General features: G+C 40.3%; 1 protein-coding gene across 1 annotated transcript; it reads right to left on the reverse strand.

The window, feature by feature from the left end:
- Window positions 1-24020: 24020 nt before the first annotated feature.
- LOC138670366 (uncharacterized) lies at window positions 24021-26327 on the reverse strand. Its single transcript, XM_069757630.1, has 2 exons — window positions 25792-26327; window positions 24021-25655 (listed from the first exon to the last, which is right to left on the reverse strand). Exons 1-2 carry the CDS (start codon window positions 26136-26138, stop codon window positions 24770-24772), a joined length of 1233 nt encoding a protein of 410 aa, XP_069613731.1. The 5' UTR covers window positions 26139-26327; the 3' UTR covers window positions 24021-24769.
- Window positions 26328-26531: the final 204 nt, after the last annotated feature.

A 26531-nucleotide genomic window follows, 5' to 3' on the forward strand; every position in this document is an offset into this window, starting at 1 on the left:
TGTAGCCCCATTAACCTGCATTATGCTGAGATGTATTCAGTGGGAATTAAATTAAAAAAAGTTCATTTTTTTCTCATTAATGTACAGTCTGCACCCCATCTTGATGGAAAAAAACAGAAATGTGGAAATTTTTGCAAATTTAATAAAAAAGAGAATCTGAAATATCACATGGTGATAAGTATAAAGACACTCATATTTAAGTCACATGCTGTCCATTTCCTTGTGATCCTCCTTGAGATGGTTCTACTCCTTCATTGGGGTCCAAATGTGTTTAATTAAACCGATTGGACTTGATTTGGAAAGGCACACATTCTTGACTGGCCCAGTCAGAGCCCTGACCTAAACCAAATTGAGCATCTCTGGAGAGACCTAAAAATGGCTGTCCACCAACGGTCACCATCCAACCTGACGGAACTGGAGAGGATCTGCAAGGAAGAATGGCAGAGGATCCCCAAATCCAGGTGTGAAAAACTTGTTGCATCATTCCCAAGAAGACTCATGGCTGTACTAGCTCAAAAGGGTGCTTTTACTCAATACTAAGTAAAGTGTCTGAATACTTATGACCATGTTTTTTTTTTCAGTCAAGACGGGGTGCAGAGTGTATATTAACCCCTTTACCCCCAAGGGTGGTTTGCACGTTAATGACCAGGCCAATTTTTACAATTCTGACCACTGTCCCTTTATGAGGTTATAACTCCGAAACGCTTCAACGGATCCTGGTGATTCTGACATTGTTTTCTCGTGACATATTGTACTTCATGATAGTGGTAAAATTTCTTTGATAGTACCTGCGTTTATTTGTGAAAAAAACGGAAATTTGGCGAAAATTTTGAAAATTTCGCAATTTTCAAACTTTGAATTTTTATGCAATTAAATCACAGAGATATGTCACACAAAATACTTAATAAGTAACATTTCCCACATGTCTCCTTTACATCAGCATAATTTTGGAACCAATTTTTTTTTTTGTTAGGGAGTTATAAGGGTTAAAAGTTGACCAGCAATTTCTCATTTTTACAACACCATTTTTTTTTAGGGACCACGTCTCATTTGAAGTCATTTTGAGGGGTCTATATGATAGAAAATGCCCAAGTGTGACACCATTCTAAAAACTGCACCCCTCAAGGTGCTCAAAACCACATTCAAGAAGTTTATTAACCCTTCAGGTGTTTAATAGGAATTTTTGGAATGTTTAAATAAAAATGAACATTTAACTTTTTTACACAAAAAATTTACTTCAGCTCCAATTTGTTTTATTTTACCAAGGGTAACAGGAGAAATTGGACCCAAAAAGTTGTTGTCCAATTTGTCCTGAGTACGCTGATACCCCATATGTGGCAGTAAACCACTGTTTGGGCGCATGGGAGAGCTCGGAAGGGAAGGAGCGCTATTTGACTTTTCAATGCAAACTTGACAGGAATTGAGATGGGACGCCATGTTGCGTTTGGAGAGCCACTGATGTGCCTAAACATTGAAACCCCCCACAAGTGACACCATTTTGGAAAGTAGACCCCCTAAGGAACTTATCTGGATGTGTGGTGAGCACTTTGACCCACCAAGTGCTTCACAGAAGTTTATAATGCAGAACCGTAAAAATAAAAAATCATATTTTTTCACAAAAATTATATTTTTGCCCCCAATTTTTTATTTTTCCAAGGGTAAGAGAAGAAATTGGACCTCAAAAGTTGTTGTCCAATTTGTCCTGAGTACGCTGATACCCCATATGTGGCAGTAAACCACTGTTTGGGCGCATGGGAGAGCTCGGAAGGGAAGGAGCGCAGTTTGACTTTTCAATGCAAAATTGACAGAAATTGAGATGGGACGCCATGTTGCGTTTGGAGAGCCACTGATGTGCCTAAACATTGAAACCCCCCACAAGTGACACCATTTTGGAAAGTAGACCCCCTAAGGAACTTATCTAGAGGTGTGGTGAGCACTTTGACCCACCAAGTGCTTCACAGAAGTTTATAATGCAGAACCGTAAAAATAAAAAATCATATTTTTTCACAAAAATTATATTTTTGCCCCCAATTTTTTATTTTTCCAAGGGTAAGAGAAGAAATTGGACCTCAAAAGTTGTTGTCCAATTTGTCCCGAGTACGCTGATACCCCATATGTGGCAGTAAACCACTGTTTGGGCGCATGGGAGAGCTCGGAAGGGAAGGAGCGCCGTTTGACTTTTCAATGCAAAATTGACAGGAATTGAGATGGGACGCCATGTTGCGTTTGGAGAGCCACTGATGTGCCTAAACATTGAAACCCCCCACAAGTGACACCATTTTGGAAAGTAGACCCCCTAAGGAACTTATCTAGAGGTGTGGTGAGCACTTTGACCCACCAAGTGCTTCACAGAAGTTTATAATGCAGAACCGTAAAAATAAAAAATCATATTTTTTCACAAAAATTATATTTTTGCCCCCAATTTTTTATTTTTCCAAGGGTAAGAGAAGAAATTGGACCTCAAAAGTTGTTGTCCAATTTGTCCCGAGTACGCTGATACCCCATATGTGGCAGTAAACCACTGTTTGGGCGCATGGGAGAGCTCGGAAGGGAAGGAGCGCCGTTTGACTTTTCAATGCAAAATTGACAGGAATTGAGATGGGACGCCATGTTGCGTTTGGAGAGCCACTGATGTGCCTAAACATTGAAACCCCCCACAAGTGACACCATTTTGGAAAGTAGACCCCCTAAGGAACTTATCTGGATGTGTGGTGAGCACTTTGACCCACCAAGGGCTTCACAGAAGTTTATAATGCAGAGCCATAAAAATAAAACAAAATTTTTTTCCCACAAAAATTATTTTTTAGCCCCCAGTTTTGTATTTTCCCTAGGGTAAGAGGAGAAATTGGACCACAAAAGTTGTTGTCCAATTTGTCCTGAGTACGCTGATACCCCATATGTGGGGGGGAACCACCGTTTGGGCGCATGGGAGGGTTCGGAAGGGAAGGAGCGCCATTTGGAATGCAGACTTAGATGGAATGGTCTGCAGGCGTCACATTGCGTTTGCAGAGCCCCTAATGTACCTAAACAGTAGAAACCCCCCACAAGTGACACCATTTTGGAAAGTAGACCCCCTAAGGAACTCATCTTGATGTGTTGTGAGAGCTTTGAACCCCCAAGTATTTCACTACAGTTTATAACGCAGAGCCATGCAAATAAAAAATATTTTTTTTTCCACAAAAATTATATTTTAGCCCCCAGTTTTGTATTTTTCCAAGGTTAGCAGGAGAAATTGGACCCTAAATGTTGTTGTCCAATTTGTCCTGAGTACGCTGATACCCGATATGTGGGGGGGAACCACCGTTTGGGCGCATGGGAGGGCTCGGAAGGGAAGGAGCATCATTTGGAATGCAGACTTAGATGGATTGGTCTGCAGGCGTCACATTGCGTTTGCAGAGCCCCTAATGTACCTAAACAGTAGAAACCCCCCACAAGTGACCCCATATTGGAAACTAGACCCCTCAATGAACTTATCTAGATGTGTTGTGAGAACTTTGAACCCCCAAGTGTTTCACTACAGTTTATAACGCAGAGCCGTGAAAATAAAAAATCTTTTTGTTTTCCCACAAAAATTATTTTTTAGCCCCCAGTTTTGTATTTTCCCAAGGGTAACAGGAGAAATTGGTCCACAAAAGTTGTTGTCCAATTTGTCCTGAGTACGCTGATACCCGATATGTGGGGGGGAACCACCGTTTGGGCGCATGGGAGGGCTCGGAAGGGAAGGAGCATCATTTGGAATGCAGACTTAGATGGATTGGTCTGCAGGCGTCACATTGCGTTTGCAGAGCCCCTAATGTACCTAAACAGTAGAAACCCCCCACAAGTGACCCCATATTGGAAACTAGACCCCTCAATGAACTTATCTAGATGTGTTGTGAGAACTTTGAACCCCCAAGTGTTTCACTACAGTTTATAACGCAGAGCCGTGAAAATAAAAAATCTTTTTGTTTTCCCACAAAAATTATTTTTTAGCCCCCAGTTTTGTATTTTCCCAAGGGTAACAGGAGAAATTGGTCCACAAAAGTTGTTGTCCAATTTGTCCTGAGTACGCTGATACCCGATATGTGGGGGGGAACCACCGTTTGGGCGCATGGGAGGGCTCGGAAGGGAAGGAGCATCATTTGGAATGCAGACTTAGATGGATTGGTCTGCAGGCGTCACATTGCGTTTGCAGAGCCCCTAATGTACCTAAACAGTAGAAACCCCCCACAAGTGACCCCATATTGGAAACTAGACCCCTCAATGAACTTATCTAGATGTGTTGTGAGAACTTTGAACCCCCAAGTGTTTCACTACAGTTTATAACGCAGAGCCGTGAAAATAAAAAATCTTTTTGTTTTCCCACAAAAATTATTTTTTAGCCCCCAGTTTTGTATTTTCCCAAGGGTAACAGGAGAAATTGGTCCACAAAAGTTGTTGTCCAATTTGTCCTGAGTACGCTGATACCCCATATGTTGGGGTAAACCCCTGTTTGGGCACACAGGAGAGCTCGGAAGGGAAGGAGCACTGTTTTACTTTTTCAACGCAGAATTGGCTGGAATTGAGATCGGACGCCATGTCGTGTTTGGAGAGCCCCTGATGTGCCGAAACAGTGGAAACCCCCCAATTATAACTGAAACCCTAATCTAAACACACCCCTAACCCTAATTCCAACGGTAACCCTAACCACACCTCTAACCCTGACACACCCCTAACCCTAATCCCAACCCTATTCCCAACTGTAAATGTAATCTAAACCCTAACCCTAACTTTAGCCCCAACCCTAACTGTAGCCCCAACCCTAACCCTAACCCTAATCCTAGCCCTAACCCTAGCCCTAACCCTAACCCTAGCCCTAACCCTAGCCCTAACCCTAGCCCTAACCCTAGCCCTAGCCCTAACCCTAGCCCTAACCCTAGCCCTAACCCTAGCCCTAACCCTAACCCTAGCCCTAACCCTAGCCCTAACCCTAGCCCTAACCCTAGCCCTAGCCCTAACCCTAGCCCTAACCCTAGCCCTAATGGGAAAATGGAAATAAATACATTTTTTTTTATTTTTCCCTAACTAAGGGGGTGATGAAGGGGGGTTTGATTTACTTTTATAGCGAGTTTTTTAGCGGATTTTTATGATTGGCAGCCGTCACACACTGAAAGACCCTTTTTATTGCAAAAAATATTTTTTGCAATACCACATTTTGAGAGCTATAATTTTTCCATATTTTGGTCCACAGAGTCATGTGAGGTCTTGTTTTTTGCGGGACGAGTTGACGTTTTTATTGAAAACATTTTTGGGCACGTGACATTTTTTTATCGCTTTTTATTCCGATTTTTGTGAGGAAGAATGACCAAAAGCCAGCTATTCATGAATTTCTATTGGGGGAGGCGTTTATACCGTTCCGCGTTTGGTAAAATTGATAAATCAGTTTTATTCTTCGGGTCAGTACGATTACAGCGATACCTCATTTATATCATTTTTTTATGGTTTGGTGCTTTTATACGATAAAAACTATTTTACAGAAAAAATAATTATTTTTGCATCGCTTTATTCTCAGGACTATAACTTTTTTATTTTTTTGCTGATGATGCTGTATGGCGGCTCTTTTTTTGCGGGACAATATGACGCTTTCAGCGGTACCATGGTTATTTATATCTGTCCTTTTGATCGCGTGTTATTCCACTTTTTGTTCGGCGGTATGATAATAAAGCGTTGTTTTTTGCCTCGTTTTTTTTTTTTTTTTCTTACGGTGTTTACTGAAGGGGTTAACTAGTGGGCCAGTTTTATAGGTCGGGCCGTTACGGACGCGGCGATACTAAATATGTGTACTTTTATTGGTTTTTTTTTTTTATTTAGATGAAGAAATGTATTTATGGGAATAATATTTTTTTTTTTTTTTCATTATTTTGGAATATTTTTTTTTATTTTTTTTACACATTTGGAAATTTTTTTTTTTACTTTTTTACTTTGTCCCAGGGGGGGACATCACAGATCAGTGATCTGACAGTTTGCACAGCACTCTGTCAGATCACTGATCTGATAGGAGTGCAGGCTGCTTCACAGTGCCTGCTCTGAGCAGGCTCTGTGAAGCCACCTCCCTCCCTGCAGGACCCGGATCCGCGGCCATCTTGGATCCGGGGCTCGAGCAGGGAGGGAGGTGAGGAGACCCTCGCAGCAACGCGATCACATCGCGTTGCTGCGGGGGGCTCAGGGAAGCCCGCAGGGAGCCCCCTCCCTGCGCGGTGCTTCCCTGTACCGCCGGCACATCGCGATCATCTTTGATCGCGGTGTGCCAGGGGTTAATGTGCCGGGGGCGGTCCGTGACCGCTCCTGGCACATAGTGCCGGATGTCAGCTGCGATAAGCAGCTGACACCCGGCCGCGATCGGCCGCGCTCCCCCCGTGAGCGCGGCCGATCGGCTATGACGTACTATCCCGTCCAGGGTCAGATAAGCCCAGGGCACCTCGACGGGATAGTACGTCTAAGGTCACAGAGGGGTTAATGAGAAAAAAATGAACTCTTTTGAATTTACCAAATGGCTGCAATGAAACAAAGAGTGAAAATTTTAAAGGGGTCTGAATACTTTCCGCACCCACTGTATATATATATATATCAATATTTGGTCATGCAACCCGTATGATGGGCATAGTTGCTGTGCAAACACAGCCTAAAATTTTTTTATTGACATTACTCATTCTGGCACCTAATCTGAAAATTTAGGGTTAAAACAGGTGATAGCGATATGTATTTCCTAAATGATTAATTGGATGTGACGATGAAATGCAAAATGTATCAGGGTAACAATATTCATGTTTCTTTGCTGTCTCAGACAATTTACTAGATGGCATGTATAGCTTGTCATGCTTTTAATATGCATTCTGCTCCACTGGAAATTTTTCAAGGCTGAAAATATCATCCAAATATGAATATTCTACATCATAACTTTTTTTTTTTTCAGCATATAAGACCACACTGTTATCATTATTTATTATACTGTTCCAAAATGTATGTCCATTCATTTTGCTGCAGTCATAATCTTAAAAGATATCAACAACAGAAGACCTGGAGGCTGGAACACTGAAAGTGTTTGAAGTGGCAGCACCACAAGCATCAGCAAGAACAGCCTCTGTTGAGACAGCTCTCCCACACTATACAGCGAGACCAACCTGTTCCTCCCACTGCACACTGGCATAGTCTACATCTTTGTTGATGAATGAGGTGAAGCGTCTGCAGTTGGCATTGTGATATTCAATGTTCTCTTTTATGATTAAAATAATAATAAGAAATACTAATTATAATTAAAATTCACATTCAAAGCCAATGTCTGTTACACTTTTCTCATATATGTCAGGAATATTGCCAATTCTTTTTTCATTTTATTCTCATGACAGCAACTGGTAATTGGATAGTACTATCATTATTTTCATATTGATACAACTGATTTTAAACATTTCTTTTTCTCTACTATGTGCTCTGTAATATTTAAAATATCCACATTTAACTCTTTAAATGATCTATTTGCTTCTTAAAGGGAATCTTTTACCTGAAAAAACACTATTAACCTGCAAATCTAGGATTAATCTGCCGGTTAGTAGCATTTTGAACCTGCCTAGCATCGGGAACTTAAGACTCCTGCTGCTGATATTAAATTAACTTAGTTCAGTCACTGCTCTATGTATAGAGAATGGTGGCTGTAACAGCGCCCCAGGCACTGACTGAAAGCTGATCCAATGCTGTCAGTCAGTAACAGCCGCAACTCTTTATAAACAAAGTGGTGACTGAAACTGTGCCGGCACCACCCATATAACTGAGACCCAAATGCTATCAAAAGGAATAAAGTTAATTTCTTCCTGGCAGTAGAGGAAACTTACTCATGTGTTGTGAATTCCACTCTTGGGCTCCCTCCGGTGGTTGTAAGTGGCACTTTTGTGAGTTCTGCTCTTGGGCTCCCTCTTGTGGTTTCTAGTGGTATGGCTGCTCCTTGGATTTAGCTGTCTTCAGCTGCTTCCACTGATCGTCTTTTCTGCTTGGCTATTTATGCCTGGCTCTTTCCTTCAGCCAGTGCCACTTGTAAATGGTTTCTGGTTGGATTCACATCTCTTTAGATTTCCCTGTTATCCTGACCAGTTCAGCAAAGCTAAGTTTTTGCTTGCTCTTTTCTGTCCATAGATTGTGGACTTATCCGTTCTGTGCTTTCTATGTTTGTGCAGCTTATCAGTATGAATTTATTCTGTCTTGCTGGAAGCTCTGGGTAGCAGATTTACCCTTCCATCCTGTCCTATCTATTTAGCTAGACTGGCCTCCTGTGCTCATCCTGGTTTCATTCTGTGTATGTCTTTTCCCTCTCCACTCACAGTCATTATTTGTGGGGGGTAATCTATCCTTTGGGGTTTTTCTCTGAGGCAAGATAGTTTTCCTGCTTCTATCTTTAGGGGTAGTTAGCTTTTAGGCTGTGACGAGATGCCTAGGGAGAGTTAGGAGCATTCCACGGCTACTTCTAGTGTTGTGTTGAGCTTAGGGACTGCGGTCAGTACAGTTACCACTTCCTTCAGAACTCGTTCCATGTTGCTCCTAGACCACCGTATCATAACAGGCATGGTAGGAAATGGACCAAAACATGTGGGTGTTTTTTTAACCTGTGCTTCCTTCTGTGTCTACTTTTTTTGTTTTTGGATCTCTATGGATATTTTATACAATGGAATAAATGTTAAGTTTTATTTAAAAAAAAAATGACAATTTGGGGGATTGTTTTACTAAGCTGGATTTTTTCTCTTACTTCCTTATAAATTATTATTATCACAGGCTCAACATTGATGATCACCCATTTATCTTTTCCTTTAAAGAATGGTTAACTGGCTGGGACAACTCTTTAAAAAAAATAGGTGGAATTGGGAGAATAAGGATTATTCCAATTCTTCAAATTTGGTCAGAAAATAAAATATTGTAAAAATGATTATTCATGCATGTAATTATTATTGCAGCCCTTTAGATCAATAAGGCATAGAAAATATATAAACATGACTGAAAATTCATTATTTTTATACTATATGCTAGGGAATTCCACCAAAACCTCAAGAATAAGCCTCATCACAATGCCCTGTTACATCTGAATTTCCCACCCTGTTTGAGAGATTTAATCATTTGATCCAAGAGGTTATCTGAAAAAAATATTCCACCTCTGATATTTGTACAATATCATGGAAATGTCAAAATCTGAATGTCATCTTCAAAGACACTTTCAAGTTAGACTTTCCTTTTAAAAGTATAAAAATAAATAAACAATTTTATGTATGTGAGCTTGATGCCAGTCCAATTAATAAAACCTTTTTTTTCCCTCCTCTTTTCATATGCTTTGCTTTTTGGAAAATTCCTTTTTGAAAATAAAAAATCAGAGACTGAATGAGATAAAAGGTCTATATTGTTTCCTTGCAAATTTTACAGTTTCCTTTTTAATTTGTGTTTGCATGTGAGGATCTGGGTGCAGATGGTGTGATAGTCCACAGTATGTTCTGAGAACCTGAAATGATAACAAAGATATGCAAATGAAGGACATTATTTGGATGGAAGCCAAGGTATCCAATTTCACAATAGCTGAAAACAAATTGATGTGGCCAGCAAACTGCTCGGAGAACCACCAGGAAATGTAACGTTGCCAAAACAAATTGAATTAATAACCTAAATTCTTTCTATTAATCTATTAGCTGTTTTTTTCCACTCATTTGAACCTGGCATCCACATTGGTGCTAAAACATATACATATGTACACTTAGAAAATTCTGCGTAATATTTTAGGAAACAAAGAGACAACACGCCTTAAAAATGCGACCTCATATCAGAGTTTCATAACACAACAGGAAATTAAAAGATTTTGTGACCTGATGGCTTAATAGTCAAACCATGATATTGTGGCCAACTATTTAGGATAGCAGCCAACTTTACTTTTTTATTTCTTTAGCCATTTTGATATATTCTTACTTTTAATATTTATATATACAGTATAGACTATGGAATATTGAATGGATGCAGTACAGTACAATTTTCAAACTATGAAACATGCATTTTTGTATAAAGCTGAGTTTATAGAAATGTTCTAGAATAAAATATAGATGCATATGATGAAAATACTGTAATCAGTGATCAGCAAACATGTACTTTTTCAATAAATTTCTCTCAAAAATTTAAGTATTGTGATAAGCTTAATAATTAGTAATGCAAGCGATAATAAATATTTAAAATATTAATTTTTCACTCATAAACTTTGAACGCTTAATATATTTTTATTAAATCTGTCCAATTTAGAAAAAGTAGGACAACGCTGTTTTATAATTCTTAGGCTTGTAGAAAGTAAGCACAATATAAAGACAGAAGACACATGAAGACTAAAGACACCATCAGAGTATACACAAAATAAGATGAGTTTAAAATCTCAGAAAATTCACAGACTATAGTAAATTAAATTTTTTTTAAATCGTTTTTCACAAAAAAAAATAATAGTGGCCAGCTGGACGCCAATTTTCTGTATTCACAAAAGCCGTACAGTGGTTCAAAAACAGTTAAACATGTAACTAATCACTGCCCCTAACATTTCCTTGTCACCACCGCTCCCATGGATCCTCTGCTGCCTTACTAAGGCATATGCTACAGCTCTAGTCTCCTCTTTCACTTTTTTCAGAACTGATTGGCCCAGATGCATGTAATGAAGTGGTCATGTCGGCTGGCAGATGTCATAACTAGGGATGAGCGGACCCTCAGAAGTGTGGGTGGGAATTTATTCAAATATAGTATTTTTTTTCCTGTGTGTCTGTTTTTTTAACTATTCACTTACCAGGTTAGTAATGGGGGTGTCTGATAGAAGCCACCCCATTGCAAATCTCTGTGCTTAATGTCAGCAGACATTACACAACTGACATCAACTGCAAAATATTACCCCATTTGCAAAGACACCAGGGCAGGCAGAAAGAGCTAGGCAAAGCATCAGATTTGGTGCATCTATGGATGCGCCTTTTCTGAGGCACCTGTTTTTAGGCTGGGGAAGGCCAAATATCCATGGGCCTTCCTAGCCGGAGAATACCATCCAAAAGCTGTCTGCTTTACTTTTGCTATTTATGAAAAATGACTCCACGTCATTTTTTTCAGTAATTTACTAAAGATAAATAAATAAATAAATGAAAAATACTAATGAATAAATAAATGATAAACACAATGTGGGGTTCCCTCTATAAATAAATGATAAACACAATGTGGGGTTCCCTCTATTTTTGATAACCAGCCAAGGGAAAGCAGACAGTTGTGAGCTTGTCTTATTATGCTGGGAACGGGCCAATATCCATGGATCTTCCCAGTCTAATAATATCAGGCCCCAGCTGTCGGCTTTGCTTTTGCTGGTTAGTAAAAATGGGGAACCCTATAAAAATGACATGGGGTCCCACCTATTTTTTAATAACCAGATAAAGCACAGCAGACAGCTGGGGACTGATATTAACAATCTGGGAATATTCATGGTTATTTGCTCCTTCCCAGCTCTTAGCCGCCCCAAAAATGGCACATCCATTAGATGTGCCAATTCTGGCTCTTAGCATCGGCTCTTCCCTATTGCCCTAGTGCAGTAGCAATTGGGGCAATGGTATTGTGGGGTTGAAGTCAGCTGTGTAAGTTCTGCTGACATCAAGTGCACGGATTAGTAATGAAGAGGCATCTTTCATGACTAACCAAGTAAGTAAAAAGAGAAGAAAACACTGAAAAAAAATCTTTGTATGAAAAAACCTCCCCAATAATTTCCTTACTTCCCCATATATATATAAAAAATAGTCTACAGGGTCCAAAGTATTCAAATCAAGGTCTCACGACAATCCCAGTCTTTTTTATCCAATCTATGGAGCCCCATTCAGAGAACGCAGCTCCATAGACTGGAGCAGCAGCCATGTGTCCATCCATCCCTATTGGAAGCATCTTCGTCTTCAGAATATTCAGTAAGCAAGAAGGTTAGAGTTTAGAATTTCACAAATTTCATAGATTCTAGTGAAGTCACATTTTTCTAATTTGGATTTACTCAAAAATAGCAAATCAGTGGCCAGTAGAAGCACCAACAAAATCAGAGGAGATCAAAGCAAAAAATGATGCTTTAGGAAGCCAGTGAAGAACTGTTAAGGACCTATAGTGGCAAGGACAAATGAAGTCAGACATTTACTATAATTTATATATACATATCATCTGTGTCATTGATTTGGATGTTATAAAGTGGGAAAAAAAGTATTTAGTCAGCCACCAATTGTGCAAGTTCTCCCATTTAAAAAGATCAGAGAGGCCTGTAATTGACATCATAGGTAGACCACAACTATGAGAGTCAAAATGAGAAAACAAATCCAGAAAATCACCTTGTCTGACATGGCAAGATTTAGTTTGCAAATTATTTTGGAAAATAAGTATTTGGTAATTAACAAAAGTTCATCTCAATATGTTGTTATACTGTACATCCTTTGCTGGCAATGACAGTGGTCAAACGTTTTCTCTAAGTCTTCACAAGGTTGGCACACACAGTTCGTGGTATGGTGGTACATTCCTCCATGCAAAACTATCGAAAAAAATATCCGTTTTTTTCTGCTGGATCCGTTTTTTTCTCATAGAGTTGTATTAGCGCCTGATGGCCACACGTTTCATCCGTTTTTTGCCGGATCCTCCGCTGTGCGTTTTTTCGCCAGACAGAAAAACTGTTCCTCTGTATGTGTTTTCCCTCCATCAGAAACAGATTTTTTGATGGATCCCCAAAAAAACGGATGAAACGTGTGGCCATCAGGCGCAATGCGGCGCTATTACAACTCTATGAGAAAAAACGGATCCCGCAGAAAAAAAACAGATCTTTTTTTTTCAAAACTCGCTGGATTGTGCCTAACGGCAAAAACCTGATGTGTGAAATTAGCCAGATAGATCTATGGATAGAAACATCTATGTATCTATAGATATATCTATAGATAGATATATCCATAGATAGGCTGATGTTGATAAATGAACATAAAGAAAAAATGGGAAAAAAACGGCATGGGCTCCCGTGCAATTTTCTGCGCAAGAAGGGGAAAGCTGATGTCCGGGGCAAATATTTGTAGCCTGGGAAGGGGTTTATACCCATGGCCCCTCACCGGCTATGAATATCAGCCCGCAGCTGTCTGCGTAGACTTTACTGGCTATTAAAATAAAGGAACCCCCCAAAAAATGACATGGGTTCCCCCTATATTTTATAGCCAGAAAGGCTACGCAGACAGCTGCAGGCTGATATTCATAGCCTAGAGAGGGGCCATGGATATTGGCCCCCCCGGCTACAAACACCAGTCCGCAGCCACCCCAGAAATGGCGCATCTGTAAGATGCGCCAATTCCAGCACTTAGCCCCTCTTTTCCCACTTCCATGTAGCGGTGGGATATGGGGTAATAAGGGGTTAATGTCACCCTGCTATTGTAAGGTGACATTAAGCTGGGTTAATAATGGAGAGGCATCAATAAGACGCTTATCCATTATTAATCCTAGTGCAGTGAAATAGTTAAAAAATTAAAGACATAGCCAGAAAAAGTATTTTAATATTCTTCATTTAACTATACTTACCATACTTCAGCACCTGCAAAAAATGTAAAATAATAAACTGTATGCTACCTGTCCACCATAGTCCAATTAATAAAGAGTGTCCCACGACGATCTCCCCTATAGAACAGTGACATCGGGTGATGTCACTGCTCTATAGGACCTTCAGTGACACACTGACAGGAGACAATGGATCCTGCAGTGCATCACTGAGAGGTTACCTTAGTTCAGAGTCTCACTTTATAGCATTTGCTGTGTGGGAAATTTCTCACACAGCAATGCTTGGTTAAAAAAAAGTAACCATTACTGACTACCACATTTTTTGTTCTTGATTTCTTTTAGTGTTTCTTAAAGCCAGAAAGCTGCCATTTGAAATTACTTTAGTTTTGTGCCATGTCTGTGATGTTTTTTTTCTACAAAATTAAAACTGACTGAGCATCCTCCAAGGCCGGTGATTCCATATTTTTTGCCAGGGGTTGTAGTATGTTGTATGTATGTATCTAAAATCTATGTAGGATATAGTATGTTGTATGTATGTTTGTATGTACGTATGTATGTAGTATGTATGCAGTATATTGTATGTAGCATGTATGTAGTATGTATGTTGTATGTATGTAGTTTGTTGTGTGTATGTGGTATGTAGTATGTATGTCGTATGTATGTAGTATGTTGTATGTATGTTGTATGTATGTACAGTATGTAGTATGTAGTATGTATGTATGTATGTATATAGTATGTATGTAGTATGTATGCATGTAGTACAGTTAGGGCCAGAAATATTTGGACAGTGACACAAGTTTTGTTATTTTAGCTGTTTACAAAAACATGTTCAGAAATACAATTATATATATAATATGGGCTGAAAGTGCACACTCCCAGCTGCAATATGATAGTTTCCACATCCAAATCGGAGAAAGGGTTTAGGAATCATAGCTCTGTAATGCATAGCGTCCTCTTTTTCAAGGGACCAAAAGTAATTGGACAATGGACTCTAAGGGCTGCAATTAACTCTGAAGGCGTCTCCCTCGTTAACCTGTAATCAATGAAGTAGTTAAAAGGTCAGGGGTGGATTCCAGGTGTGTGTTTTTGCATTTGGAAGCTGTTGCTGTGAGCAGACAACATGCGGTCAAAGGAACTCTCAATTGAGGTGAAGCAGAACATCCTGAGGCTGAAAAAAATCCATCAGAGAGATAGCAGACATGCTTGGAGTAGCAAAATCAACAGTTGGGTACATTCTGAGAAAAAAGGAATTGACTGGTGAGCTTGGGAACTCAAAAAGGCCTGGGCGTCCACGGATGACAACAGTGGTGGATGATCGCCGCATACTTAATTTGGTGAAGAAGAACCCGTTCACAACATCAACTGAAGTCCAGAACACTCTCAGTGAAGTAGGTGTATCTGTCTCTAAGTCAACAGTAAAGAGAAGACTCCATGACAGTAAATACAAAGGGTTCACATCTAGATGCAAACCATTCATCAATACCAAAAATAGACAGGCCAGAGTTAAATTTGCAGAAAAACACCTCAAGAAGCCAGCTCAGTTCTGGAAAAGTATTCTATGGACAGATGAGACAAAGATCAACCTGTACCAGAATGATGGGAAGAAAAAAGTTTGGAGAAGAAAGGGAACGGCACATGATCCAAGGCACACCACATCCTCTGTAAAACATGGTGGAGGCAACGTGATGGCATGGGCATGCATGGCTTTCAATGGCACTGGGTCACTTGTGTTTATTGATGACATAATAGCAGACAAGAGTAGCCGGATGAATTCTGAAGTGTACCGGGATATACTTTCAGCCCAGATTCAGCCAAATGCTGCAAAGTTGATTGGACGGCGCTTCATAGTACAGATGGACAATGACCCCAAGCATACAGCCAAAGCTACCCAGGAGTTCATGAGTGCCAAAAAGTGGAACATTCTGCAATGGCCAAGTCAATCTCCAGATCTAAACCCAATTGAGCATGCATTTCACTTGCTCAAATCCAGACTTAAGACGGAAAGACCCACAAACAAGCAAGACCTGAAGGCTGCGGCTGTAAAGGCCTGGCAAAGCATTAAGAAGGAGGATACCCAGCGTTTGGTGATGTCCATGGGTTCCAGACTTAAGGCAGTGATAGCCTCCAAAGGATTTGCAACAAAATATTGAAAATAAAAATATTTTGTTTGGGTTATGTTTATTTGTCCAATTACTTTTGACCTCCTAAAATGTGGAGTGTTTGTAAAGAAATGTGTACAATTCCTACATTTTCTATCAGATATTTTTGTTCAACCCTTCAAATTAAACGTTACAATCTGCACTTGAATTCTGTTGTAGAGGTTTCATTTCAAATCCAATGTGGTGGCATGCAGAGCCCAACTCGCGAAAATTGTGTCACTGTCCAAATATTTCTGGCCCTAACTGTATATAGTATGTTGTATGTATGTAGTATGTTGTATTTATGTATGTAATATGTAGTATGTATGTTTTTTTTTACATTCTACACATTAGCTGGATGATGTGACTACTACTGCCCCATCATTGGCTAATATGTCAATCGCTGTCATTGTAGCAGGCATAGTCCGATGGGACTTGTAGTACCATCGGACGATGTCTGCACACAGACACAAAGACCCCTGGCAGGCCCGCACAGACCCCCGAGAGGCCCGTACAGACCCCCGGCAGACCTGTACAGACCCCTGAGAGGCCAATACAGACCCTGGAAGACCCGCACAGACCCCCGAGAGGCCCATACAGACTCCCGTCAGGCCCACACAGACACACAGTTTCCGCCACGCACCACCCACCACCGACATCATTTCAGCAGCCAATCACAGCCATGCCATTAGTTAACATGGCTAACATGCCTAACAGGATGTGCCCACACTTCTTAGGATCCTCATTGGCTGAATAGAATAAAACTGTCTCATTGCATTAGGGGAACTTCCGATTCCAGTATTCGATATTGTGAAATTATCGGAACTCAGTATCGGAACTCCGATACAGCGAATATCGGCCGATACCTGATAATTGCAGTATCGGAATGCTCAACACTAGTCAAAAGACGAATTATTTGAACTTGTGTTTTTTTTTATTTTTGTCACTTTTTTCATTCTTTCTTTTTACTTTATTTAATAGTCCCCTAAAGAGACTTGAAGCTGTAATTGTCCGATCAACTATTTTATATATAGCAGTGCATAAGCATATGAAAGCAGAAATGATTATTTCTTATGAATGCAAGCCACGGGGCGGTATTTGTGACATGCTTTTGCATGGTGCGTGTTAAATACCCATGTCAGAGATTGACACCAGGATTTAACTGGTTAACATCCGCAGGTGGAGCTATGAACCACCCATGGCTGTTAAAGGCACATGATGGTTGATTAAATCAGCTGTTATGTGTGAGGAAAGATGTGGGCTCAGTGCTGGAGCCCGCATCAAAGTTAGTTACATGACTTTCTCCTTTTTAATCCAACTTTCACTAACTCCCAAAAACTGAACAAATCTGTCTTCAGATCGATCTTCACTAAGGTTTTAGATTACAGCTGCTGGCTCTAGAAGTCTATGAAGTGGGGAGAGGTAATTTGCTGACACTAGAGAAACACAAGGAGAAACTATTGCAGCTTCTAATGTCTAGAACCAGAAACTGCTAATGAATGGAGGATATAATTTATAGAATGAATGGAAATAGTGTTATTCCTCATATGCGTATGAATGAAAACTTATTCTGTAAAGTGACCTGAGAAAAAACAGCTACACTTTAACCCTGCTGTGGAAACGTGAAAAAAATCACTGCTTTGGTACCATGGGGTCTATATGACCCCAGGCTCAAAATCATCATATTTGATTAAAACGAACATGCTGGCTGTTCAGAATAATCAACTTATATTCTGTCTTAATTTCAGAACACAGTTATGAAGTCAAATGTATCTTTGAAGTGATTTAATTGGCATCATCAAACACAAACTGAAATTTATACCAAAATGCTTTACTAATAACTAAAAGTATTCAAATTCAATAAAACAAAATGCACAATAACTGCAACTGTATGGATTTTAGTAAAAAAAACGTAATGACAGCGAATGATCTGGTAATAAATTTAGCCCTTGCATTCACTGCACGTCATAGTGCCATGTTCTTCACAAATGAACTTCTTGCAGTCACTGCAATCAAATCTCATCTTTTTGTCCTTCGATCAAGGACAAACATAGCACCGTTTGTACTGTCCTGTAACACTGCTGGGGTCACTTGGAAGTGACTAGCCATTGTCGATTTACAATTATATTGCAAAACCTGTGAATAAACAGAAAATATAAAAAAAAAAATGTCAGACAATAAAGGTACTATGGGGTCAGGAGAGTCCCAAACACAGAAAATTGAAAATAACTTTGAAATAAAATTGAAAAACAAATTCAAAATATCATCAACATAAGCAGAAATATATTACTTGAAAATACATAAAAGGTCAATGTCTGAGATTGACCAGTTTTAGAAATATTTTAATTTATTCAGCGCTGGGGTCTATATGACCCCATGGTTCCACAGCAGGGTTAAAGAAATAGTGCAAAAAACAAATGTCCTATACCTCCCTACTAATAAATAGACATGAAGCTTCTTTACCATAGAGAAAATAGAAAGTAGGGAAAGGGTAGAAAATAGACAGAATGGATTGGGTAAGAACAAGAATCATTAATAAATAAAAAAATGAGGATGAAATTACAAAAGGACATCAGAGTTCTTTATCCAAAGGTCAAAATAAGCAGTGTCAAACAACTCCCTGTTGATTGATGGCTGAGTCTGAGCTGAAGAGATGACTTTATATCCATTTATTGCCATCATGTTATAGGTAGTTGTCTAGTTGATTTGATATATTTTGACGTATGCTACTATTAAAATGTAAGCATTTTTTCTGTGGAAACACAAGTGATTAATTATCTACTGACAAGCATGCCTGTACTCTTAAAAATACCAAATTTTATATAGAATACAATTTGTAAATAGCATCAGCAAATTTTTCTTTATGGTTCTGATGTTCCTGTAATACTAATACTTTAACATCAACACACAAAATGCGGTTCATTTTTTTTTGCCAGCTTCACAGTGCTTTATTCCCTATGGATGGTAAAATACTGGAACTCTGGAAAAAAAATGTGTTTGGGTCACAGCTGCATTTGTACTATTTGGAATTGAACAAAATGATTTGAGAATTAGGAAATTTATTTGTGAATTCTGAAAACATTTTGGACTTGAAAGTGAAACATATGCCATCCCATTTTCAAGTTGAGCTTTACAAACACATTAAATATTTAACCTTTAATAAAATGTAGCACTTACCACTAGGAAATTCAGAATAGAATTGTTTAAAAATATCTAAAGTTTATTGCAGCCTGTGCAAAAATCACCACAATGTGATTCGTATTGGCCGAGTAGTATTTGTTAAGAATGCTGCTACTTGAAAAATTAGTAACAGAAAACAACTGTTGTTGAGACCTTGTTTCCACATATCTGAGAAAGGATTCAACAGTTTGCTGTCAAATTGTTTACACTCATCATTTGTTGTACTGGACCGTTCAACGAGTAAGAGCAGAAATCACTACGGGTCCAATTCATCAAGAATAGCATTGTTCGAGTGCCTGGAGATGTGCTGGAATCCGATGTGCCTGCTTCATAAAGAGGAGTACGCCTCTTCATGAATCAGGATTGTCGGAAGAGTGGTATGCGCCTCGCTACAAATCCTACTCCAATCCCGGCTGTAATAAGATTTGTCATGTAGCGAGTGTCACTACTCATCATGAATTCGAGAAGCCACACCCCGGTCCCACATCAGCACTGCCCACTTTGTCAGAACTGGACGAAAATGGCGGGAGAACACCAAAAGTCAAAAAATGTTAGCACAGCCTATTGGCATTGTGCCCTTCATTTTGCATTTATCCATCTTGCTCACTAGTTTTATAGTTGTACTTGATGATGACAACTGATGGCATTTGACATCACTTTTCATCAGTTGAGGCAGAAAAAAACTGATACTGATGGACTTGGATAATTGGAAAAAAACATCTTTAGTTAGGGTACGTTCACATTTGCGGTTTGCGCCGCAGCGTCGCCGCCGCAACAAAACGCATGCGTCGTGCGGCCCTATCTTTAACATTGGCGCCGCATGGGGCCGCATGTGCATGCGTTGTGTTGCGTTGTGTTGCGTTTTACGCCGCATGCGGCGTTAGGGCGCACCTGTCTGGGCGCGGCAAACGCAACATGTTGCATTTTTCTGGCGGCGCCGACCTTTTAAAAAACGCATGCGTCGTGTTTGCGTCGTGTTTGCGTCGGCGATGCGCCTTTTTTCCCATTGACTTGTATTGACAACGCAGACAACGCAAGTACTTGCGTCGTGGTGCGTTGTACGACGCATGCGTTTTCCAATAAAAAAATGCAAAACATTGTCTAGACTTTGTCTAGACACAAAAAAAACAACCTATATATATAAAGAAACGAGGGGTTTGCCATTGTCTTTCACAAGTCATCACACCAGACAAGACTAGACTGGAGAATCTGCTTTCCAAACTTGTAAGTATATATTTCTCTTTGCACATTTTGTATTCTGTGTTTTATTTCTTGATTTGTCTATATTTTTGTAATGTTTGGTCTGTGCTATTACGGTTATGGGTTGTTATTGAAAAATTGTTTGTCTGGTTCTGATAGGATTGCATTTATTTTATTTAATTTTTTTTTCTTTTATTTTTTTGTTTTACGTTACTTTGGGTTTGGTTATGTGTTTTGTTCTTGTGTCATGTGGTTGTTCAATGTATTGATTTTTGCTCATTTTGTCTTGTAAAATTTCTGGTGCATGTTTTTCTGGTTTCTATTGTTGGTGGTAACTGTGTGGCATTTTCTTGGCTCATGTCTTGCTGTGTTTTGGATTATGCTGTTGGCTTTATTTTTTCTTTCCTTGAGTGTATTTTCTTGCTGGTGGGGGGGCAACATTTATGATGTCTTTGTATTGTATAGTTCCATGCTGCTGCTATGCCATTATAGTTTCAATTGTACTTTCCCTTTATTTTAAAAAATATCGCTGATGTTTTTACGTCGTTTTCCGTATGGCATATATCTTCCTTCATTGACTGATTGCATTGCAAAGTGTGTAGTATAATTTTTATTTGTTTATATTATTTTTGGTGGTGGCCTTTTTTAAAAATTCCATGTGTTTTATTTTCTATTTGGCTATGGTTTATGTTTGGGTTGCTGTATATTTTTACAGCGGTTGACCCGTAATGTTTATTGCTTGTTATCTAGAATGGTTTTTATTGCCTTTTGTCTTTCTGTGGTTAGATGTCACAAGATGTTGTTTTTTAGGATCATGTCTTGTTGCAATTGTAAAGTATTGCGTTCATTATTTTGCTCTTTCATTGTATTTTTGTGCCTGTAATGTTTTTTCAGAAAGTTTTGATATGTCCATTTTTGGACATAGGTGTCTATTTTTGCTTTTTGGTTTGGGTCTATTCTTGTATAGTTTCTTCTATTGATTGTCTTCTCTTGCAATGTATGGCGTTGTGGTGTCGCTTTCTTATTTTTGCTTTGTCCGATCAGTCAAAAGTCAAATGTGGTTGTTGTAAAAAATTTTTGGCATATTTTAATGTATGTGCCATATTTAGGTTTAGTTTTGATTTTTTTTTTTCATTTTTTCATGCCAGAACAAACGTGCTACAATGGCCACTGTGTCAGAATCGAGCCAATCGGCGCAGGGGAGTGTGGTGAGTAATTATGTCAATTTCCTTACTATTCGCAGTCATTTGTAGTTTTTAAAATAATTTCTTTATACAATTTTTACAGGCTTCTTCAAGTGAGGGTGAAGGAAGTCAGCGGGAGCAGAGAGGTCAGGGCCAAGGTGTGGCGTCAGGACGGCGAGTGAGTATTTTTATTAAACAATTTCTTTTTTTTTTTTGATTAGCATCCTGCTTTCACTAGGGATGTTTAGTAAGCTTACATTCAAACTTTTCAGGGTAGCAAGTATTGGGGGAAGATAGCAAAGGTGAAACAACCAAAACATTCAAAAATACAGGTGTAGAAACCATCAATATACATATATCAAATGACAAAGGATAGGGCCAAGGTACATATCATGACAGGTGCTGGTGTTTGTTAATATTTGCATATTTGTAACCTTTTCTGTTTGTAATTTTTCTAGGTTTCACAACGGGACCATGGAGTCATTGATGTGGAGCTCCTCATATCAAGCATCCAGGAGCGTGGCCCGTTGTGGGACAGCCGTGACTCCCGGCACATGGACCAGGTGGTGTTGAGGCGTTTGTGGGTAGAGGTGGCAAAGTCGCTGTGGGAGGGCTTTGACATAGCTCCTGCAAAAGAAAAAACCAACTTTGGTGAGTATTGCTGATACGCCGTGCAGATACGTTGCTATGACCCACCATCTTTCCAGGATAAACACAACCGTGTGTGATGCAATAAACACCTAAAGTTTTGCATCGCACACGGTTGTTTTATCCATTTCAAATGCTACATATGTAACCTTTTTTTTCCTTTGCATTCACAGTTAAAAGGTTGAGGATCAGATGGCGATCCATCAAGGACCGTTTCAATAAGGGGCTACGGGCAGAGGAGGAGCGCTCGAAGAGTGGTGCTGCTGCGGCCAAGTCTGTGCCCTATAAATATTCCAAATGTTTACAGTTCTTAAGACCAGTCCTTGGCCGCCGTCAGTAAGTATTTTGTCCACAAAACATATTGCACAGCCCCATTACAGTGCCCAGCCACATAGCCTACTGCACAAACACATAGTACATTGCCCAGCCACGTACATTGTGCATCCACATAGTATATTGGCAGGTAACAATATCGCAGCCACATACCACACGTTCTAGCCACGTATCCACATAGTATATTTCACAGGCACATACTGTATTGCCCATCCATGTAGTCAGCGTAACATATTGGCCATCCACGTAAATGTATCCCTATTAAAATGCTATATAGGCCATTAGTTAATTTTTTGGGTTAAGCGTGAGTCCTTGTAGTCCATGACAGGTTAAGTTCTGAGTCAGGGTAGTTCTGATTGCAGGAATAATGATGAAGTCTCGATCACATGAGTCTAACATCATGGTCGTTCCTGCAATCAGATCAGTGAAATCACTGGTTTTTTTTTTATTTAATTTTTTATCTTGACATTAAATTTTCAACTATTTTTGTGGCATAGGCAGCTTCCAGAAAGAGTTTTCGATTACAAAATTTTTATACCCACAGTGGTATACGGTCAAAATGCTTTGACAGCGGGAATGTTCATGATTGTTATCGTCGGCCCTAACGGTCAGCTGGCGATAACAATCAGAAATTAATTATTGGCCACACAGACTGTGAGACAGAGGATTTGTATTATTGTGTAATGTAATGCTATTTTTATTCCAGGAGTTGGCGTATGGGAGAGGTTATTCATTGAAGACTAATTTTTTCATTATCTTTTCACAGGACACACAGCAGCACCCTCGAGAGAGCTCGCCCCGCAGAAGCGGTCCTTCATGAATCGCCATCTGATCCATCACAGCCCTCCCACAGCGACAGCAGGCTTGCACCACCATCTGGTGAACCGGCAGCCGGTACATCAGGTGTTCCCCTGGCCGAGGCCTCTGGCGCACCTTCGTTTGGGTATTCCCGACAGCGCCAGCGGGCCTCGGACAGGCCAACCATGCCCGAATTTTTGCATTTGAGCACGGTTTTCCAGAACTGTTTCAAGGCGTTGAGCGATAACATGGACACTCGTCTGTCCAATATCGACCGGCGCCTTGAAACAATTGAAACCGAGCTCTCAAATCCGGCAAAACATTTTTTTAGTACCATTGCTAAGGGCATGGTGGAACACCTTACGCCGGAACTACAGATTTCAGTGATGCAGTCCTGCAACACTTCCTACGTGAGGGCTCTCCAGCAGGCTGGGGTCATGCAGTCAGCGACAATGGCAGTAGTGCCGTCGCTGGCAAGCATGATTCCCACTCCTGCTGGAGAGCCACTCCAGCCACCCCACCGTGGTCCACGTGCCGAGCGACGCCACCACAGGCACCATATAGTGCCGCCGACTCCTGCTCCTGCCATGCCTTCATCCTCCCGTAGGCGTCATCATGCTGGGGAACCTGCCACAGGACCCAAAAAAAAAAAAAAAAAGAGGAAACACAGACGGGCACACAAAGAGGCTCAGGTTGCTGTTCCAGTGACAACACCAACTGTCCGTAGGGGCTCGAGTCGCAGTAGGAGCAGCCATGGCCAAACAAGGCTTGTGTTGCCTCCTCCCTCCCCTACAGAGGTGGCGGTTTCCTCCCCAGTATACCCTGGGGAGGGTTTGGATCTCCCATCAAGTCTACTTGACTATGTATCCTCCTCTTCGCCATCATCGTCATCTTCTCCATCATCCTCCCATTTCTCTCACCATTCCAGAGAAGACACCTACCATTCCCCTCTGGTGGCACAGGTGGAAACACCCTAAGTTTAAGAACCCTTTTTGTTTTCTGTTTTCCCCCAATAAAAAATGTTATTTTTAAAAAACACTATTTGTTATTATTTATGCTATTATTTTCCAGAATTTTTCTCGGCAAATCACGCCATGTGCTGTCTACACATATTTTGTGCTTCAAACACCTCATATATGCAATGTCAGACACTATTTTTTCAATTTTTAGTTTGTCTTTTTTTGGGTGTCTCTCATTGCTGTATGAGGTGTTCACACTTAATGCAGCAGCGAAACAGACAATGATGCAGATCACTGCAGCGTCCGCTGGTTGGTCCCTGGAGAGCTGTCACAGACATCTCTCCAGCGAACAACGATGCAGAGGCCCACGTGTAACCAGGGTAAACATCATGTTGATAAGCGCAGGGCCACGCTTCAGATATTTACCCTGGTTTCAATTGGAAAACATCGCTGTTATCGTTGCTTATCAGGTAAAACACAAAGATACAGGTCGATCAGACAAACAAGTATATGTAATATTATGGTATAAAAATTGTATTTGAATCGGTATAGAATTTAAAAACTTTTTTCTTTAATATTTTAAAAACAACAGGTTCAAGTTTTTATAGGAACATTAAATTTGTGAACTATACTTAGATGCAAAATTTGACATATACCAAACCAACCTAAACGGAACTTTGATTGCACATTTAATGGAAAATTATTTTTTTTTAATATATTTCTAACTGTCACAGTAGAGGTATTATTGGTGTAGTTACAATCAGAAGACAGTCCAAAAGTAACATTACTACACCATTTGATCTTGCCATGACACACGGCCAACATCTGACACAAAATAGGCCGCAAAACGATCACGCATCTGCGCAATTTCCACACTTGTCCTCAGAGGATGATCATGGTAATCGGGCAAGGGGTTGGCTATGGGTTCATCCAGTTCAACATTTATTCTCTCTTTGGCCATAATGAAATTGTGGAGAACCACACAAGCCTTCACCACCTCATCCACTGTTTCAATTTTAAGATTAATGGCCGATCCCAATATCCGCCATTTGGAAACGAGGATGCCAAAGGCGCACTCCACAGTCCTTCTGGCCCTGGACAGTCTGTAATTGAAAACCCTTTTTGTATGGTCCAAGCCCCGACTGGAGTAGGGTTTCAATAGGTTGGCAGACATTTGGAATGCCTCATCCCCTACCACAACAAATGGCATCGCCGGGCCTTCGGTGTGGGGAAGAGGTCGTGGCTGTGGGAAATTAAAATTGTTTCCATATAACTTTTGGCCCATATCCGACTCTTTAAATGTGCGCGAGTCATTTGCACGCCCAAATGCACCAATGTCCACTGCGAGAAAACGGCAGTCCGCACCGGCAATTGCCATGAGAACAGTTGAAAAGTATTTTTTATAATTGTAGAAAAGGGATCCACTTTTCGCAGGCTTGGTAATCCGAATGTGCTTTTCATCGACAGCGCCAATACAGTTTGGAAAATTACACACTTGGTTGAATTTCTGTGCGTTGGCCTCCCAGATTGCACTTGTAGGGACAGGTAAATATTCCTCCCGGAGATTATCCCACAAAGCGCGGCATGTCTCAGCAATAATTCCTGAAAGAGTGGAGACTCCAATCCGGAATTGAAAATGAAGTGACCTAAACGTTTCTCCGGTAGCCAGGAAACTGCAAAGAAGATAAAGAAATTTTGAATAAAGCACATTATAATTTATAAAAGTACATTGACCATTACAATTGAAAAAAATTAATAAAATAAAATAAAAAGTAAATAGATATCACAGTCATTCAAACAGCAACGTACCGTAGAGTCACCAGCAGCCGTTCCTCTGCGGAAATAGCTCTCCGGAGCTGCGTGTCCTGCCTGCTAATGGATCCTTCCACCCGACGCAGAAGATAGCGGAAGCTCTCCTGTGACATCCGGGTATATTCGAAATATTTTTCCCGGTTGTCATTCAGTTCGCCAAACAAGCAATGGTATGCTCCACGACTCTCCCGGACTTCAACTATAGGGTGGATCCAAAAGCGGCGACGACTCCATCTCCGTCTTTCCCTTTCCCTTTCATTAAAACAGGCAACAGCATAGGCATGAGCCAAGGCAAATTCCATATCCATATCCATGTAGATACTGTTCATGGTTCGCTCCATCATGAATACCAGCAAAATGTGAGGAATTCATCTCTGCCAGGGTATATACACATTTGTTAACACCAACCCTCTTCTAGCCATTGGTGGTTCTTTATCTATTGTGTAGACACTTTTTATTGTGGGTGGGGGATGATGAATGACTCACTGCACTAAAAACGCATGCGTCTAAAAACGCTGCGTTTTTTGGTAAAAACGCAACTGCGTTTCCAAAACCCGCAGCGTTTTGCGACGCATGCGTTGAACGCATGCGGCGCAAAACGCTGCGTTGTACATGCGTTTTGGTGCGTTTTTGTTTGCGTTGTGCGTTGCGGCGACGACGCTGCGGCGCACAACGCAAATGTGAACTTAGACTTACCTGTGTTTATGAAAAGTAACTTCTGCCATCAAGATACAGTC

Source organism: Ranitomeya imitator, chromosome 3 (genome assembly GCF_032444005.1).
Source record: "Ranitomeya imitator isolate aRanImi1 chromosome 3, aRanImi1.pri, whole genome shotgun sequence".
Taxonomy (NCBI): domain Eukaryota; kingdom Metazoa; phylum Chordata; class Amphibia; order Anura; family Dendrobatidae; genus Ranitomeya; species Ranitomeya imitator.

Bases quoted from the DNA above. Each gene is read 5' to 3' on its own strand.
- LOC138670366 (XM_069757630.1), bottom strand. From the start codon at position 26,138: ATGATGGAGCGAACCATGAACAGTATCTACATGGATATGGATATGGAA. The intron at 25,656-25,791 runs GTACGTTGCTGT...TCTTCTTTGCAG, and splicing joins CGGCTGCTGGTGACTCTACG to TTTCCTGGCTACCGGAGAAA.